This window comes from Pholis gunnellus, assembly GCF_910591455.1.
Source record: "Pholis gunnellus genome assembly, chromosome: 4".
In the NCBI taxonomy this organism is placed as follows: Eukaryota; Metazoa; Chordata; class Actinopteri; order Perciformes; family Pholidae; genus Pholis; species Pholis gunnellus.
The window spans coordinates 9,447,586-9,467,890 of NC_136530.1; the positions used below are offsets into that span (position 1 = coordinate 9,447,586).

Below are 20,305 nucleotides of genomic sequence, written 5' to 3' on the forward strand. Positions count from 1 at the left end.
AGTACCTATTGTTGGTTTGGGTCTTTTTATGGGATTTGCTGAAGAGGAAAAATATTAAATAATGGTCTATGAATCACCACTCCCATGTGCCAACCAGGCAACAGAAGATCAAATAGCGTCTGATTGGCCGGCAAGGAGAGAGTAGGAGGCAGACAGACAGGAATACCTAAAGCAGGCGAAGAAAAGACAGATGAGGGAGAACTGGCGTGAGCCCCCAACCTGCACTCTGCATGCTCAGTTTGACCTACTTTACTTTCTTCTCGTTCTCTTTTTTTTCTTTCTTTCTGCCTCTCCTACTCTTTCTCCCCCCCCCCACCCCCACCCCGTTCTCCGTGATCCCATTTTATGTAGCACAAGGAACCAATAAGTCTGAAGAAGGACTCCCACCAGACACCACCACCGCTGATTCCGATCTTCCCATGTCATTCTGTCCTTCAGAGCTGGGCCGCTGTCTTTCTCCACATCTCATTGTCACAGCCTTGGCTAGCCAACCGTGCAGCTTGTCTCCCTCGTGATCTAACGATCTACTTCTTTTTAATGGAGGCTATATTAAGTTTGGCGCCACTGCAGAGGGTTTCTCCCACAAAGGAAGCCATCATTAGGCTATATGTGATTGAAAAAAGACGAACATCGTATTGCTGAAATGGTTTCAGCAGGAGGTCATTGTGCCTGATTTGTGAAGTGCATTTACCGAGGTTATGCCATGGTTTTACTGGCAAACGGCAATGCAGCAAGTACAGGCGAGATGATCACTGAAGACAGGGACGGTTTTTTCTCATAATGTGTTTACTTGCAACATCTGTTTGCTGTGTGTATTTACTTATCTTCACTGTTGTTATCATCCTTTCTAAAAAAGATAGGATCTTCAATTGCAACACATCTGTCTCGACTTCCATGAGACATTTGTGTTTATTGGCAACATATGTTGTGTGACGTGACGTCGTATGTGTTTCTGGACACACAAATGGGCATTGTCCTGAAGATAACATCCAGATGCGTTAAAATGTCATGATCACTTTTGGAGCGAATGATTGTCACGGGGTGATTGTTATAGACGACCACACTGCCATGAGCTGCTTGTGCTGTCACATAGATGGAAACAGAAACCACCACTGTTCAGCCCACCACCAACTCCTAGTTGAAGTACTGGAATGTGCTTCAGTCAATCCAATGGGTTAACTTATTATCACAGAGACTAAATGCATAGCAGTCATTCAAATCCTATTTCTAAATTCCTGCGGAAAGAAACAATCTGGCTGTGTTTTGCAGTTTAATCTGAGCTGGTTTAATAGGGAAATGCATGAAATCACGTGCTCTGACATGAGCCGCTATGCTGCTACCAAGTCTCATATTGTTCTTCTTAAGTCCTGGTAAAACCTGCTACTTGTAAATGCTGTTCCTTGTGAGCCAATTGTTGATTCAAAGACTGAACACAATTAAACTGTGTTTAAAGGTCTGGTGAGTCATCTCTCTCAAAATCATCCTCTAATGCTGTGCCAGTTTCTTTTTTTCCCAACATCCATTCCTCCATTTGTTGTTTGAGTGAAATCAACAACGAAAGAAAAGATCACTGACTTCGATATTACAGGAAATATGCCTTCTTAAGAAAAAGAAGAAAATTCTCAACTATGTACTTAATCTGGTTTCATTTAATGGTGTGCCAGATGTGTTGGAGGAACAGAAACGCTGATTCGCTGATCTATTTAAATCAATCAAAAGTGAAATAAGCCACTAACAAACAAAGGACTTTTGTCTCTTTCACTCCACAGACTACAGGACTGGGCCATGTTTCACCCAGGTGAACAACCAGATGTGCCAGGGCCAGCTCAGCGGAATCGTCTGCACCAAGACCCTCTGCTGCGCTACCATTGGTCGAGCGTGGGGCCACCCCTGTGAGCAGTGCCCCGCCCAGCCACACCCCTGCAGGAGAGGCTTCATCCCCAACATCCGCACCGGAGCCTGCCAAGGTCAGATCGGAGCACATACAACCACATACGTCTCTCTCTCTCTTTCTTGTACACACACCTGGCAGATCTTCTTTTAACCAGTGATGAAGGAAGACACACACACACACACTCAGACTCACGTACACAGCCAGAATTAACTACGATAGTCAGTGTAACCATTACTTCATCTGTCATCATCGCAACTGCGATTCCTGCCCACAACATCCCCTTGGTAGTGTTAACAACACAGATGGTGTTAACATGTACGCAAGTACATGTAGGACGAATACTAGCTTGTATTATCCTGTTAATTAAGGTGTTATTCAGCAGAAGCTGTGTACAAGCATCTCTTATTTTGGCTCATTTGATAGGGACAGAGCACATTAACGAACATCAGTATACAAATACAAGATTACATCCTTTGTCCCGTAGTAACAAAAACAGAAACATTATAAGGGACAATATACAGAGGCAAATATACAATACACAAGTAGAAACAAATAAATACATTATGCAACATGTGATGTTAAAAGTAATCACATTTCTGGTTTGCCTTGAGCATATTAAAAGTAGAATATGTAGGGCACTCCCTTATTGCATCCTTTTGTCCAAATGTGGTGCATCTCACAGTCCCATCTAGTGGTGACCCTGGTGTCAATGCTGCGGTCAGCCCTTTAATTGATTCATTAAAGGAGGTGGGGCAAGCCCATTTAAAAAAAGGATATTTTACATTTTTATAATTCTTAAAGCTCAATGAATTATATTTTTTCAGAAATGTTAAATAATTAAATAATAAATATTAAAAACGTTAAGGGCTTTCTTTAAAAGTAATTATATTGATTTAAAGCAGTTACATCTGTAAGTGACCAGTTAATAAATCAATACTCAAAATCATTGAGTGTAAAAACATCCTGGCATCTGTCAGAATTGGCCTGATTTGCATAAAACCTGTGGATAAAACGTTTCACGTGACTTTTAAAAGTAAAGGCAGAGTCCAATGTGACCACAAGGTATTTGAACACATATGTTCAAGAATATGTCACCTCTACTGGTTGTTTTGTGATTTAGTGAGCCAGTCCTGAACTCGGGTCATTGCAGATGTCAGAATTGAAGGCTTCTTGAATTGTTTTCAAAATACTGCATCATCAGTCTTTCTCTCTTTAAGTCAAAATGTGAGCTTGTCCTCGCCTTGCTTAAACCGGTATGTTCCATACACAGTGCATCATGTCACCCAATGATACCAGCGTAATAGCAGAATTTTCACTAACAAGGACCACGCCAATAACAGTATGAGTTTCGAGAGGTGTATTGCATAACGGAATGATTGATAGATTAGGAAGCGGAAGGGGTAAAGGGTAGAGGGATGAAGGGGAGTAGGGTAGAGGGATGATGGGATGTAGGGTAGGGATGCAGAGATGAAGGGATGTGGGGTAGGGGTCGAGGAAGAGGGATGAAGGGGAGTAGGGTAGAGGGATGAAGGGATGTAGGGTAGGGATGCAGAGATGAAGGGATGTAGGGTAGGGGTCAAGGTAGAGGGATGTAGGGTAGGGATGAAGAAATTAAGGGATGTAAGGAAGAAGAAATGAGGAGGGTTTGTAGAAAGGAGGTTAGGCGATCGATGTGGTTGGTGTCCCGTTGGTGTCCCGGTGGCTGGCAAGAACAGGGGGAACAGAGATGTTAGGATGGGGGCTATCTCTTCGGAAGCTCTGGCGGTGCAGAGTCCCCTGTCGTTTCTGTAATCCTGCAAGAGAGAGAGAAAATAGGAAAACAAAACGGGGTTGGGGGGAGGGATGAGAGAACAGAGTCGAAGAGGAAGTGAACGGGTTCGTTGAGCTTAAATACTTGTGCAGGGGAAATGAGCCGTGTTCTGGGCGTGGTCCCGTTCCTGAACAAAGTTTATAAAACTACATTTAATGTGTATGTATTAGGCAAAGCAAAGATACTTATAGCATTAATTGTATACACGTATTCACTCAAGAGTCAAGCAGCTCTGACTAAAAGGGGTCCACAAGAGTGAGATATGGAGGTTATAAAAGAGAAACTGAGGGAAATATGAACTGGAATGAACCTTCTTCCATCAACATTCCTGTCGCTGGTGTCCAAGAACCCCCTCTGATCAGACCAGACTCTCTCTGCATGCCTCTCAAATAACCTATGGCCCTGACTAGACTAAGGAATGAGACTGCATCAATATATGACACATGTGGAGGTCGTGTCCCTTGTTAAATGAGCCCAGCCAAGCTCTTTGTTGCCTCAATCCAGCTTCTCTCACATTGACACACCCAACACCACCCTGGGCACATTGTGATGGTTGACGTATTGCTGGAGCCGCCACAGAGGGAGACTGTGTTTTTGTTCCGAAGCTCATTGCACCTGGCCACACTTCAACAGTATCAGCGCTAAGGACATTAAATTCATGTATTTATGCTGGGAAGTTGGTAATTATAGCAAACTCACGAGTTGTTTACGATTGAAAGTTACTCATGGTAGGCTTATACCAATACTTGTTAGACTTCATTGGCAGATATGTTGAAAGGGTGTTTGTTAAAAGCCTGGTTCCAGTCATCTGTATCCCAGCCCACATCTTCCATTCATCCAGCGATTCAAATAATTAAAAAACAAAAAGGCCATTCAGTCTGTTTATCAGGCTAGTATGTTGAGGTATCTGGCTCTGTCTTAATGTAGGAACAAATGTAGCGGTGGTGAATATATGTACGGTCACATTGTTATTTATTTTTGTCAGGAGCAAGTCCATCTACCAACTTGTGAAGAATTGGGTGGAATGACCCGTCTGTGTTTATGCAGATCAAGTGGCACAATCCTCTTTTGGGCTCTAATTATAGCGAAGACACCAACACAACTTTATGTTGAGAAAGTGTTTAAATTGAGTTCGATGGCCATAAGAATTTTTCAATTCAATGTTTTACAAATCCTGCTCATTCTTAACTTTTGGACAGGGCCGTGGAGGAAGTAGTTTCCAAAGCTATTGGCCGTAAAATATGGGGATGTATTGTGATACCACAATCCATCTAGCTATATATTTAAGTGTGCAAAACATTATTTTTCTGAGGGTAATTCAGAAAGGTAACACATCTGGGATCAGTAGCTGGTTCGTATTTAGCTCCATGACTTCCTGACTTTTGTACGTGGCTGCCAGGCTGCTCATATGTTAGGGGTGAGACACTCACACATCTCTCTGTGACTAACTCCTCTCTTACTCTCTTTTTCACTCTTCGTCTGTTCATCCTTCCTTCTTTCTCTGAATCTCTGTTTCGATCTTTTCTCCTCTCTCTCTCTAACGCCCCACTGTCTTTCTCTCTCTCACGCACATGCCCCAAAGACCACTAATCCCTAGAGAGCCCAGAGCAACATCTCTCTGGCAGAAGTACAAAGCACACCTGACCATGAATCCAACTATGAGGATTGCATGCACTCCAGGCTCCACATCAGGTTGATGGCTGGTAGATCATTTATTTATTTTTCTCTCAGCCTTTTGGACAAAGCAGCAGAGATTGAATGTATTCAAATGAATAGAAACAGGCTGTTATATATCTATATCTATATCTGTACCAATGTGTATGTATGTGTATGTGTCATACGTTCATATCTCCAGGCCATGGCACACACTGACAATGCCTGGGTCATGCTTGGTGACTGGCAATGTGGTGAATATAAACCCACTGTGTGTGTTTGTGTGTGTGTGTGTGTGTGTGTGTGTGTGTGTGTGTGTGTGTATCAGAGGTATCCACAGTTTCTTACAGGAACCCGCCCTCTGACATATGCCCAATACTGGGGAAAGTGACTCACATTGAATGCTGGGAAAAACTTACATTTAAAAAGCCATTTCCTGTTGAAACGAGAGCTTGACTGGGTCTTTCTGGAAGTGGTCTTAGACATCACAGCCGGCGCCAAGTTACGTCTCGCTTTTTAAGAGGTTGAACAAAAAAATGAAGAACAGTGTTTTAGCGATAGAAAGTGTGCCAGAAACATGCTGTAAAATGTGCTTTGAGCCATATAACTAATATATACGTATATTTTTATAGAATAGCTTGATGCTAGTCTGAGTCGGTTTGGGGTGTAACTAACATACTGCAGGATGCTTCATCTCTCAAATCAATAATATGCAGACGCCAGTAATTATTAGAACCGTTATCCTTTTCTGCTTCGGCCTCTTCTCACAGATGACTATGTCTTTCTGTCCTTCTCTTAGATGTGGACGAGTGCCAGGCGGTGCCAGGTCTTTGTGCCGGAGGCAACTGCATCAACACTGTGGGATCCTACGAGTGTAAATGTCCCGCGGGCCACCGTCAGAGTGAAACAAGCCACAAATGTGAAGGTGAGTGGATTTAACACAAAGACATGTTTAATGATTAGAGAACAAACCTGCATGATGAGGACCGAGGGTATTAAAAAGGTATCAGAAAATGGATTAGATTAGCATCAGCCTGGGTAATAAAGAAAGCATGAAGACTAGCGCTCTTTGATGCGATGCCATTATTGTCTAAATTGAGTTAGGGGAAATATTATTAAGGGAGATAAAGCAGCGGTGTGTGAAGTGTGAATTGGGTCTAAAACACAGTTTTCACTAGAAAGTGAAGTAAGTGTCCTTGAGCTAGACATTGATTTCCTGAGAGCTTCATGGTTGCTGAACTGTAGCTGATACTCTAACGTCTTTATTGAGAATGAAAAAGAGAAGTTCACTCCGTGAGACGTTATACTATATGTAGCAGTGAGTGCAGCTGTCTCACATGTCCCATAGGCCTAACGACATTTTGGCTTATTATTATCAACGACAAATAACTAAAATGATAAACTTTACTGTCATTAATGCAAAACAATCCAGCGGAACTTAAATTAGATTTTGTTGACTTGCTGGTGAGACAGTAATGGACGATGCGCTTTATGATAACTTTGGGTTTGCTGGGTTCACTTTAGCAATCTCTACGGGCGTTTAAAAAGTGACGACATGTTCAGAGTTAAAGAAGTCTGGACGTGTGCACATAAACACACACACACACACACACAGAGTGGATTCACATTACAATGTGTTGATTGGATGGAATTTAAACAATGCCCAGGCTAAACAGTCTGATAGTTAGCCAGGCAGGGGCTGTGTCTGTTGGACTGAAGCCGATGTGTTCTTAGTCTTTAGGGAGGATTACAGAAAGCTCTTAAACAGTTTCAGCCAGATAATATCTATTCCACTGAACAAGAAGGCTGAACTGGCTATCGCAGTGCCTCATTCTATGAATTATTATCTAAATTCTAGTTTTATTAACTTCTAGCATGACTGAGGGATGCACGAGATACAGAAAGAAAACAGATTCATGGGAAGCAATTATCGTGACACACCAAAAAGTGATTTATGTCACAGTGAATAACAGAGGAAACGGGGAGGATGACTTCATTAAATTCAGTCCCAGTTTCAGTTGTGGTTTTGGGTGAACACCATCAACAGTTCAGGACTTACAGTCAGGAGAAAATATGATGCTGGGTGTGGATGTTGTAGCCACATTCCAGCACAGAGAGGGCTGAGCAGTTATACTACAAGGACGCTCTTAGACAAGGTTTCTTGTTTCCACCACTTTATGCACAGTGTGAGCTTCATTTTCCACAGCAAAGGTGATGAAGGTCAGAACAAGACTAGAGCTGCAACTAACGATTGGTAGAACGTGTGCAATCTAAAAAAAAGAAAAAGAAAAAGTGAAATATGTTTTTTGTATGTGCAGTTTCCCATTCTGATGTTGCCTGAGAAACAAAGAATGCAACAACAACAACAACATAAATGTGAGAAGAGAAAGAGTTCAGTGTTTGTAAAGCTTGTAAATACAAAAATACGTGTATCTGAAGTCATGGATCGGCAGGAAACCCATGTTTAGTGAAATCTCGGAAACAATCAGACATGGCCTTTTGGGGGAGTTTTATTGAAATGTTCTTCTAGCTAATGCACATACAAGCCTCACTTAGAGCTTTCACAGTGAAATTACTGAGGTTTTGGAGCAGTTAAGATAAAGTGCAGTTAAGATGTCATGGGCTTCTGATCGTTTCGGGCACAAAGCACCTAGTTTAACGGCCTGCTTTTAGTTCAGACTGCGCTTAACAGTCTCTCCTTTTTCCCCTCCTCCTCCTCTTTCTGCTTTTTTTCTGCTTCTCCTTCCATTTTCCTTCCATAAATATGGTCATTTGGCTGAAAACCAGCTGTTAGTGCTGAACAAAGAAATACTTACGACATCTGGGAGACTTTCTCATTACGCATGCGGACCTCCCTCTGACTCATGGATTCTCACGCACTCGCGCTGTACAAACACACACACAAACAAACAGTTTGACACATCAGAGTTTAGATTAGATGAAACAACGGAAACTGTATCTGTGTCTTTTGGGGAATACATTATAGGTATGTACACACAGTTAAATATGGCAGACTTGATGACTCAGTTGCAGACGTTTATCCAGGTGACACACATTTCCCTCCAAACACACGGTCGGTCCCAGAGTGCTACGTCTGTGCGGAGCGTAATGTCTGGCGTGTTGTTGTTGCTGCTGACACAAGGTTTATTTGACGGGGCTTTTTACAGCCTCACCGAGGCCTTCTGCCACTGTGCTGTCAGACAGGAGTCAGCAGGGGTGGAACAGCAGGCAACACACATAGATGTAAGCTACACACTCCTAGAAAGACAAACAATAACACACCCTTCACTTTTCCGCAGGTCACACACACACATATTACCTCACGCACTACGTCTGCTCTATTGCTGTAATTATACCCCGCAGTGGTGCAGTAATTACGTATGCATATAAATAAGTGTGACACTTAATAAAAACCCAATACCTTCTGGAACTCCACTTTGCGTTCCCCCCGTCATGGAGCAATGAGGCCCCCTCCCACTGAATAATACAGCTAAATGCCATCATAAAGGTGGGCCCTGCCAAGCACCGACCCAGGTACTCTCAGCCATCGTACACGTTTATGAGTCTACATGGCATGTTTAAAAAAAAGTCAGCTTATTCACTGTAACCTTGGAAGCTTTGTTGCTTTTAGCACGGCCATTTGTAGACTTAAAGCAATTGTAGATACCACAATTGCACATGTGATTAAGCCAAATGCTGAGTGGTATTATACATGTTTTGCCTTATAGCATAGCAGGTTTCCTTGCTACCCATATATTTGGTTTCTGTCCACATTTGGGGTCCTCATAAGACTGCTTCGTTTTTATCATGCTGTACAACAAGTAGTTTTCAGTACAACAATCACTTATTGTTGTCTTTATAGCTTCATACATTTGTCTCTTATGCCCTTTGATAGCGCTGGGTATCTTTCAATTTCATGATACCTTATTTTTAGATTTTACTTTGAGGAATAAAAGAAGCCAAACTTCCCAAATGTCACAAGCAGCAGACCAAAGCATTTGTCTGAATAAAACACAGTCAAAAAAATTGGCACAAAGATATTGAAATTGGTAGAGTAAAGAAGTAAAGAGGACTACCAAGACATTCAATGCCAGGTTTCACTTATTTACTCTTTCCTACATACACATATCGGTCAAACTACTTGTAGAACTAGACTCTTGTGTTTGTTTTATATATCGTTTGATTGGTTATCATATTGTGAGAGAGGTTAACCTGATATATAATACGTCAGAGCTATTTTAGCATCCTTCGTAGGAGCCATTCGTTGCTTCTGTTCTTCTCTCACTGAGCTTTACAGTTTTAGCCTGAACAGAACACACCAGAAGTATATCAATTCTACTTAAGTTGACTGCAGATCTATTTGATTTGCTTCATTATTCCTCAGGGAGAAACGGTTGCTCCAGGGCAATACAACTTGTACTGCAGCGTGCTACTGTATCTTTCCAAACAAAAAAACGTTTTGAACTTTGAAAAAAATGTAGTTCTGAGCTGGCGTGAGGAGTACTTGACGGATGTGTATTTTTGATGTAACTATGTTTCAGACATTGATGAATGCAGCACCATCTCTGGTGTGTGTGATGGAGGAGAATGCACCAACACTGCCGGTAGCTACGTCTGCACCTGTCCACGCGGCTACATCTCCAGCACAGATGGCTCCAGATGTGTGGGTGAGTCTCACACACATCAATACACACACACACACACACAGACATACACACAAGCAGATTTCCAACACTCTGAGCATTTCCTTACTCACCGGCTAGCTAAAAGCTACACATCTGGCTACTAACTTCCCTCCCTCCATCACTGCTTCCTGTGTGTGGAGTCCTGATGAGTCAAGCTGGCCGGTGGTCACCATGTGCAGACAAACACACTTGCACGCACTATTTGGCCTTGACAGCATTAGTCTACTCTAATGTTAGTGCCCCTCTGGCTCATTCACACACACACACACACACACACACACACACACACACACACACTCATGCCCATACAGTGCATACTTATCTGACATGTCCCATGAAACATGACCAGGTGTTAATGTATTCCTGCAATCCTCACCAATCATGGCAGCCACAGTGGAACACAACCAGGTGTTAGTACATTATTTCAAGATTTCACCCCAAAGCTGACAGCTCAGGGTCTGTCTGTTTCACCCTATCTGCATCACAGGCTCAGCTCAACTCTCCTCCAATAAAAGCTCCTGTAACAAACTAAAACCTCTTGATTGTTTCCTCCCGGTTATTTTCTAGTTTTCATGCAATCTGTCCTCCATCACCTGTGGTTTTTAACCGTTTAAGAGGAAATTGGTCGAAAAATACCAAGAAGACTAATGGACAGAGTCTCACATGTGCCCACACGTGAACATAAACAGAAAACAGGCTAGGGCTGATCTCACAGGTACTATGTGATTGTTTACCTTCAATGTAACAGGTATAGGGTGTATGTATAAAGGAAAAAGAGGAAAAAAAGATCAATCAAGTTGGTAATGGGAGAGATAACATATGGAAGAAGAAGAAGAAAAAGAGGATGAATAGGTGATGGAAGATGGGTTGTGTTTTTCCCCAACAAACAGGTGAAGCATTGGAAAGAGGAGTGAAAGATAGTGTGAGAAAGATCATGGCAGCCTGTTGTGCCTGTGTCTGTACCAATATGTTTGTATCAGGGAAAGTGGTTCTCCAATCAACCAATCCCAAAGGTTCTCCATCTGTCATCCGTTATGCGTGACCAAAATATTTTTTTTCCTCTTTCCACTGTTATCCCCCTTTTTTCCTCCTTTGTCCTGAAGTGATATGTTGCTCTCTCTCTCTCTCTCTCTCTCTCTCTCTCTCTCTCTCTCTCTCTACAGATTTTTCTCTCAGCTAACGGTTGAGTGATTTACAGTAGAAAGTCTCTATGTTTACTCTTCAACTGTGCATGTCTCCATCTCTGTAAGGGTATTTTCTCTTGTTTTCCGTCTCCTCTGGCTGTTGTGTTTTTTTTGTTGTTTTTTTAACTCCTAATCACCAAAACTGAAGCGTTCTCGCGCTCTCATCCTCCTTATCTATCTAACTGTTTCCTCTGGACCTTTTTTTTCCATCCATCCTCTGACATCTAGATCCTGCACCTTGTTTCCTTCAGTTGTGGTTTTCAGTTGCTCTATTGCAGCCTGCTGAAGGGAGAGAGAGAAAAAAAAAAGGGAGAGCAAATAAAACAGGTGCCAGACACAACCTTCCTCCGTCTCTGTCCTGCATCCAAAATGGACAAGACTAGATTGGTAGGAGACAGAGGTATAGATAAGTAAACCCAAACAAAACAAAACTAGACCGGGCCAGGGCCAAACCACTGATCACACTTAAATAACAAACCTGGGCCTAGAAACTCAGCTGGTTTCCTTCTAACGTGACTGACACACTTTTACGCAGTTTCCCTTACTGTCTGATCTCTTTGCCTTTTTTGTGGTCAGAGCATAAAGTGAATTAAAGAGAGTACATTGTTTTTTATAGGGCTGATCTCTCGGGCTGATCTCTCGCCCCCATGCTTTAGAAGCAGGACGTATATAGCTCTGGTCCTGGAGGCCATACTATGTGGCTATTTGCCTGTGTTTTGTGGGATGTACTGTACCATGGTAAAGTAAGCCAGCGGGAGCTGTTGGGGGCTGTGACAGTAATCGGAGCCCAATGCCCTGTCACACGGTGGACCTGTCCAGTCAGTCAGTCTGTAAAAACACCTCATCAAATGAAAGCATATGCTTGTGTAGTGGAGCAACACTAGCGAGCAAACCAAGGTCTGGATCCAATTTAAGTCATCATCCTCATGAGCCACTCCCCCCCCCCCCCTCCCCCCTTCTCTCCTCTCCCCCCTACCGGCCTCCAGCTCCGTCATTCCTACGGTATTTTTTTCAGCTTGCGCTTGTGTGTATTTGGGTACATTGATGTGTGTGTGTACATATTTTGTACAAGCATATGTGTGTGTATTTCTGCATGTTTTTGTGTACGTGACCGTGGATATGTATGGGAATGCATATCCGTGTGTCTGTGTGTCTGTGTGTGTAATTGCGTAATTGTGTAAATGTGTGTGTACTGTACAATATGTGCTCCCAGACACAGGGCCTCATGTTCTATCTAATTGGCAAGAATTGCTCCACATGGAACTGATTAATTCCAGACTGCTGGCTCATTAGTGTGTTAATCGACTTGTGCCCCTCCCTCCACTCCCCCCCCCCCCCCTTCATTCTGCTTTTCCCCTTTTCTCCCCCTTTTTTCTGTAGATACACTTTTAAATTCTCTTTCACACATGCTGCTCACTTTCTAAAATAATACTCATGCATTCTCTCCCTCTCACTCTGCCTTTTCCCCTTTCCTGGTATTTTCCTTAAATACCCAGAAACCTCCGGTCTTCCTCCTCTCCATTTACTCCTTACACACGATCTTTGAACCCCGGCCCCCTTTCCTGCCTCATTGACCCTGACCTGGAAAACTGTAACAAATAAGACCCCCTTTTGGAGGCCCTTCTGATGCTTGCAGTTATTCGGAGACCCCATGCAATCTTTCCCACTGCCAGCCCATAAAGAAGCTTCCTCCCCAGCCACCATGGAAAGGCCAGGCCAGCCCTCTGACTAACACAACTGCTAATTTAAGAGCAGCGATTACCTGTCACCTTTTCCCACATAAAAAGCTGTGTCAGTGTTGGTAATGGGGCTTAATTTGTTACATGGAATCCCTGCATTTAAAGAGTAATTTATAGCCAGCTGAAAAGCGGTGTTTCATTTTATTCAGGTACAAATTTAGCAACATTTGAAATTCAAAGATTTTTTTTCTACTTTAACACTTTGAATACATTACATGTTAGATGTTTTATTTCATCTAACGACGATATGACACTGCTGTTTGTAAGTTTAACCACTTTTAGATAGATATTTTGTGTACTTTTTCCTAAAAACGTCACAAACCGTTTTCATCTTAATATCGACATGAAAATACTCAACTAAGTACCAAAATATAGTTAACTTATAGAGAAAATATATTATGTTTTTTTCCAGGTCTGCATATTAATTTGATCCTTCATATGTCCATACAATAGAAAGCTTACATCTTAAATGATGTTGTGCCGAAAACACATGAGCCATATGTATTTATTTTTTTTAAAATTTGACTTCAGTTCTGATGGCTTCGAGCTTAAACGTATGTTGCTGCCTGCTCAATCGCCTAATTATGTTAATGCATCTCCTCTTCCCTCAGATCAGCGCGTGGGCACCTGTTTCTCCGCTCTGGCTAACGGCCGCTGTGCTGCGGAGCTGAACGGTCAGTACACCAAGATGCAGTGTTGCTGTGACACAGGACGTTGCTGGGCTTTGGGACAGATCCCTGAGATGTGCCCCGTCAGGGGGTCTGGTGAGTACACATGAAAACAAGATACACAGAACAGAGGATACACGTTTCATATGCTAGCCGTTCCCAAACAAAGTGACGGATATGTGCTTTGAATCCAACCATCACCTTCTTCCACTGCCCGAAGAACAAACTGGCAGTCTCCACAATAGATTGTCCATGACTTGAGATGAGCATAGGCGGTAAATAAAGCCATGAACATTTCACAAGCCAAATTAGTTTAACAAACACAGTGATGTTAAACTAGACAACACTGACGCCGGGAGCGCTTTGAGTTTGAGTGTGTGTGTGTGTGTGTGACAGTGAGGGAACAGCATCCCCTCAAACTAATGAGCATGATGTCATGAGCACAAACTAAACAACAAAAGATGGGAAAGGTTCGTGTGAAGATAATGACCCACCATCTCCTCAGTCAAGCTTAAAAAAAAAACGTTTTTTTGTGATTACAAACTGATCTGCTACAGAATGTTCTGCTGCTTTCTCTGGCACCGCCACAATTAGATGTGTGTGTGTTTGATTTAGTGGAACTGTAGACTGAAGAACATACAAATATACAGTACTGTGCATGTATACTGCGCACACATAGACATATAAACATATGACTACACAAATACGTAAATAAAGTACCTGCAGTGTACACATACATGTATTCATATATACAAACATACACTTTACCAATACACTAGACCTACTTTAACTGCATGCCAAGCAGAGTAGAGTTGATCATTAAGAATGCACATTTTTCTCTTATTACTTGGTCAGGCCTTGCTCCAGTCAAAGCATATTTGAAACCAGTAGAACAGTTAGATAGTCAACTTATTAAGAAATCTTCAGCAAAAGAACAGCAAAATGTACAGCAAATGGCTTTTGTATAATCTGCAATTCCAGGAAACATTGAGTACATTTCAAATGTGTTACACTGTAAGACTTTGAGTGATCCAAAGAACTTTTCTTGGTTGGCATAACTTGAGAGCCTATGAATATGTTCCTCCTCAGCTTCACCTGGCCGGAAACAAATGAAACATAACCTACAGTAGAATGCATAGACCGACTTCTACCCTGTGATCTTGGTCTCCCTTGTAGACGAGTTCAGGCGTCTGTGCATTGTGGGGGTTCCCCAAGGACACGGACTCCCTCAAGTCTACCCCAATGGACACTTCCCCAACACCAACGGTAACGGGTACAACTATGGATACAAGTTCCCCAGTGTACCAAATGGTAATGGTAACGGGGGCATCGGTGGCAACGGCGGAGGAGGCTTTAATGGGAACGGTGGGAGCTTTGGAGGCAACGGAGGAGGACACCAACATATAGGTAAGTCACGCTGTGGATTTCCATAAACCTGTACTAGATTAAAGGGCTCATTTCTCAGCACAAAAACATGTATTTCTGTGTTGCATTTTTGTTTTGTTAATGTGTCTGTCGTGTGTTCTCAGGCTCGGTTTCTGTGAACGACACCATTGACGTGTGCAGACATTTCACCCACCTGTGTCTCAATGGACGCTGCATTCCCGCACTCACGAGCTACAAATGCGAATGCAACACGGGCTACAAACAGGACGTTCGTGGAGAGTGTATCGGTGAGATACATGCTCTACGCTGTATAAGTGCACAATGCAATGTATGCAGTCAGTTCTCAATAACCCACCAGAGCCATTTAGGCAGACACAGTGACTATATGTGACACTAGAGCCAGACCAAACCAATTCCATGCACTGCACTGCCATCTTCAGCCGATTTAAGGAACTTAATACAAGTGTAGGTGCAGGTGAAATCTGCTAAAATGTGAATGTTGTTTTCTCTCCCCAGATGTGGACGAGTGCGTCAGTAATCCATGTAGAAATGGAGACTGTGTCAACACACCTGGAGGGTACCACTGCAAGTGCCATGAGGGCTACAGCGGAACCCCCACCAAACAAACATGCAATGGTTTGTCTCACTGTGCTGTCAAGCTATATTGGTGTTCCCCAATGTCTCTTTAAAATACATTTTGGACATACAGGACTGTCTCAGAAAATTAGAATATTGTGATAAAGTTCTTTATTTTGTGTAATGCAATTAAAAAAACGAAAATGTCATGCATTCTGGATTCATTACAAATCAACTGAAATATTGCAAGCCTTTTATTCTTTTAATATTGCTGATTATGGCTTACAGCTTAAGAAAACTCAAATATCCTATCTCTAAATATTAGAATATCATGAAAAAGTATACTAGTAGGGTATTCAACTAATCACTTGAATCGTCTAATTAACTCGAAACACCTGCAAGGGTTTCCTGAGCCTTGAAAAACACTCAGCTTGGTTCAGTAAACTAAATCACACGTATGGGGATTATCACAATATTCTAATTTTCTGAGACAGTCCTGTATGTGTCACTGTAGTACGTTTATGACTGGTGGTTAAGATATAATACACTAAGCCACCTCCTTCCTCCCTCTTCCCCCTTTCCCTTTAGATATCGATGAGTGCATTATGAATGGTGTGATGTGTCGCAACGGCCGCTGTGTCAACACAGAGGGAAGCTTTCAGTGCATTTGCAATGCTGGCTTCGAGGTCACTCCTGATGGGAAGAACTGCATTGGTAAGGAGAGAACACAGGTTGACCTTCACATGAACTCTCACCTTTTACACACGTGACCTGACTTTGTCCTCCTGTTTCCCTCCAGATCACGACGAGTGCGCGACCACCAACATGTGTCACAATGGCATGTGTATCAATGAAGATGGCAGCTTCAAGTGTATCTGCAAACCCGGCTTTGCTTTGGCACCTAACGGACGCTACTGCACCGGTATGAATTATTTATTAATACAAACACAGACCTCAAGTCTTGGGCCAAACAGCCTGCTGTGAAGACAGATTTGGTGTTCTTTGAAATCCTTCAGATCCCTTTTTAAACCAATTCGTGCACACTTGTGTCCGACTCTTTGAATCAATCCAGAAAGTCCACAAATAGATAGATGGATGAAGGTATGAGTCTCTTTTGAGTAGAAAGTATCAAGAGTAGCTACCAGTCTATTGAAGTCACACCGTAGCACCAACAGCACAGTATCCCAAATACAACACACATCAATGTAGTTATTGCTAACTCCCCATGACCTGGTTCCTCATCAAGCTCTCTGTGCTTGTTTTTTAGAACTGCATGTTGCATGTTTCCGTATTTCAGACAGAGCAGAGTTGTACTAGGAACTAGGACTATTTTATTTATTCTGAAAAGTGAAAATAAAAATTCCTTGCATTTTGCCATGTTGCTCACAAATTAGCTATGAGATTAGTGAAAATGTTTTCCTAAAAAAACAGTGATTTGCATAATCCAAGATGGCCGAAATGTAACTTTATAGACAATTTCTTGTCATTACTATTTGTTAAGTATCCAGAAAGATAAAATAAATCACCATTAGATTTATTTTTAAGGAAAACTCATGTCCTTTGCATATTTCTCCTTCAGTTTTCTTATAGAAATAGCCCATTCTGTACACACCTTAGCTCATAAACTGAAGCCGACATGTGATGGATACATTATGCGCTCGCTCTCTCCATCAGACATCGATGAGTGTCAAACTCCTGGCATTTGTATGAATGGACGCTGCATCAACTCTGAGGGCTCCTTCCGCTGTGAGTGCCCTCCGGGCCTGGCTATCGATGTAGATGGGAGAGTGTGTGTGGACACGCACATGAGGACCACTTGCTACGGCGCCATAAAGATGGGCACATGTTCGCGGCCGTTCCCTGGTGCAGTGACCAAGTCTGAGTGCTGCTGTGCCAATGCTGAACATGGCTTTGGAGAGCCTTGCCAACCATGCCCCTCAAGAAACTCAGGTACAATCTTTCATTTGCTTCATACTGTTCATTTCCATTCTTAAAAAAAATGCAATCCGGCTCATCTGATGTTTCTTTCAGCTGAGTTCCAGGCCGTTTGCAGCAGTGGTATTGGCATTACAGCTGATGGCAGAGGTGAGTATATTGTTCATGAATGTGAATGTTCCGACAGTGCTGTCTAGAAACACTCTAATCAGTATTAATCTACATAACACCTGTCCTCTCTTAGACATCAATGAGTGTGCCCTGGACCCAGACATCTGTCAGAACGGCATATGTGAGAACCTGAGAGGAAGCTACCGCTGCATCTGTAATATCGGTTACGAGTCTGACACCAGTGGCAAAAACTGTGTTGGTGAGTCAGAGTGGAGAAGAGTTTATTTTATGAAGTAAAACTATGTACCATTCTGTTTATAGAGGCCACTGTGGCCACAAGTTACACAGGTAATTACTGTTAAGACACAGCAGCACGAGGAAAGAAGAGGACAATACTGTAGATTTGAGTGATAGCCCTTCAGTTAGAAATGTCTTAAACCTTTCATTATTGTCCTCTATTTTCAAACCATTTCCTTCTCCTGCCTCCCTTCAGATATCAATGAGTGCCTAGTGAACCGTCTGCTTTGTGACAACGGCCTCTGCAGAAACACTCCCGGCTCCTACACCTGCTCCTGTCCTAAAGGATATGTCTTCAAACCCGACTCAGAGACCTGCGAAGGTGAGCTCTCACACGCACACATTCTGCCCGACTCACAAACACACTCACGTGTTTGTGCTGCCTCCCATCCACACGTGTTTTGTCATTTTTTTTTACCAACAATCAAGGTCATTACGAGGTGATATTATTACCAGATGTGTTGCATTTTGTTTCCAGTAAACATGTGGCTCATGGAAAAAAGTCACACACACTGTTTGTAGCTGCCAAATGAGGATAATGAACCATTCGAATCGGCCTCTCAGCCTCGACCTCAAGTGTGTGTTTGCACTTGTTTCAGACATCAACGAATGCGATTCCAGCCCGTGCATCAATGGAGCGTGTCGCAACGTGGCCGGGTCCTTCAACTGCGAGTGCACCCACGGCAGCAAGCTGGACTCCACCAACACCATCTGCGTGGGTAAGACATCCGTCCACCCTAGTGCCCGGCGCACATTACAGCAGCCCGGCAGGGTCCGAGAAACTGCTTGAGAGAATGATAACACACTGAGAATGTCAACCCGGAAATAATTGGTGCTGGAGTCTTTCTGTAATCTTTCTAATCGAGGTTTACTCCCCCCTTTTGTAAACAAAACACTGAGGCTGTTCAGGTTTCCAGGAGCCATCCATATACATTATCCTCCTCAGATGTTGGGCAAAATGGCACACACGTAATTTATTAGAAAAATACTTGCATGCATGGCCTTGGTTCACACGGGGATTGCTTTACTTCACGGAGATCCGCCGCGGATTCAAAATGACATGTGGTATGTAAGACTCTGTGCTGAGGTTAAATATTCCACTTGTTTGGAGGTTTGTTACTTTTTGGGAAATTCATTCTGAGAAAGCTACATGCTAATATAGAATACAGATGTTTTTGGAAGGGAGAATGAGTCATTAAATAAATACACTAATACATATTGCATGAGCTGGCTCCGTCAAAGATCTACAAATTCCTCTGGTTTGGTTCATTTCTGTTTCTGTTTTGGAGCCCATCACTCAGCGGGGAGAAAAAAGTGAGAGCAAATTGTGGTTTTGTGTTTGGGTGGTCTCGGAAAAGGTGTCACTCTCATGACTGTACACTCTTTCAGTTCATTAGTAATGGAAAGGCAAAGGATTAACTGTAATGACGCATGGGCTTTACTTTACTTAGCTCAGCGCGTAGCCACAGACATACGTTTTATGGCAGTGAGGAAAGTTAAAGGTGACATTTTGATTGTGTTTGTGGAGTATTTTGTTGCCATAGTTAAAGGTACCCTGTGGAGATCTTGACATTTTGGCCACTCGTGTTGCTGTGGAGTTATGTTTTCATGAGCACATAACTGTTTTGTTTGTATCTTGTGCTCTCCTAGCGCACGCATGTGGAAAATACTTTGCAAATGTTTCGTGAAGACGGAACTGCCCGGCCTGAAGGGTAATGGACGGGGTTAACGCTGAATGTTAACTGTGTTTACAAGGAAACTCCACAAGGTTCCTATAATCAAGTCTTCTCTGTTGTAACTTCGGCTCCACAGACAGCATGAAGAGCACATGCTGGCTGACGATACAAGACAACCGCTGCGAGGTCAACATCAACGGAGCCACGCTGAAGTCTGAGTGCTGCTCCACACTGGGAGCCGCCTGGGGCAGCCCCTGTGAACCCTGCGAGATCGGTCAGTTCTCACACAAGGATGCCGCTCACTTTTCCTGACAGTTTTAGATGTTCTGACCACTTTAAGAAAAACTTAGATCACATTGAAGAATGGTTACAGTTGCACGCATTATAATAAGTACATTATTAATACATAATCAAGAGAATAAAAGACCAAATTAAATGATATTGAAGGTTTTACACGTTTTCTGGCTGCATTGGTCAATAAGGAAGTACCAAATTTGAAATGAAGGCCAATACCTCCTTAATATTGGTGGCAATGTATGCATACATACTCTACATGCTCTCATTCATATAATGTCATTATTACATCTCTTCATGTTGTCATGTCCCCTCAGATACTGCCTGCTCTCGAGGGTTTGCTCGTATGAAGGGCGTCGTCTGTGAAGGTAAGAAAATGTGATAATTTGATGAATGG

The 20,305-nt window shown here is 42.7% G+C and overlaps 1 protein-coding gene across 2 annotated transcripts in view; it reads left to right on the plus strand.

The window, feature by feature from the left end:
- The window catches only part of fbn2b (fibrillin 2b), a gene marked incomplete at its 5' end in the record, with an annotated part of 58,516 nt that overhangs the window by 21,289 nt on the left and 16,922 nt on the right, over nucleotides 1-20,305 (plus strand). Inside the window, 16 exons of one of the 2 annotated variants that reach the window (XM_079157851.1) lie at nucleotides 1,770-1,967; nucleotides 6,157-6,282; nucleotides 9,899-10,024; nucleotides 13,577-13,729; nucleotides 14,810-15,052; nucleotides 15,163-15,306; nucleotides 15,536-15,655; nucleotides 16,184-16,309; nucleotides 16,395-16,517; nucleotides 17,270-17,545; nucleotides 17,627-17,680; nucleotides 17,775-17,900; nucleotides 18,135-18,260; nucleotides 18,538-18,657; nucleotides 19,751-19,888; nucleotides 20,226-20,276. In XM_079157851.1, the coding sequence (XP_079013977.1) occupies nucleotides 1,770-1,967; nucleotides 6,157-6,282; nucleotides 9,899-10,024; nucleotides 13,577-13,729; nucleotides 14,810-15,052; nucleotides 15,163-15,306; nucleotides 15,536-15,655; nucleotides 16,184-16,309; nucleotides 16,395-16,517; nucleotides 17,270-17,545; nucleotides 17,627-17,680; nucleotides 17,775-17,900; nucleotides 18,135-18,260; nucleotides 18,538-18,657; nucleotides 19,751-19,888; nucleotides 20,226-20,276 (2,250 nt within the window). The remainder of the gene's footprint in view (nucleotides 1-1,769; nucleotides 1,968-6,156; nucleotides 6,283-9,898; nucleotides 10,025-13,576; nucleotides 13,730-14,809; nucleotides 15,053-15,162; nucleotides 15,307-15,535; nucleotides 15,656-16,183; nucleotides 16,310-16,394; nucleotides 16,518-17,269; nucleotides 17,546-17,626; nucleotides 17,681-17,774; nucleotides 17,901-18,134; nucleotides 18,261-18,537; nucleotides 18,658-19,750; nucleotides 19,889-20,225; nucleotides 20,277-20,305) is intronic. The other variant, XM_079157850.1, reaches the window with a different exon arrangement.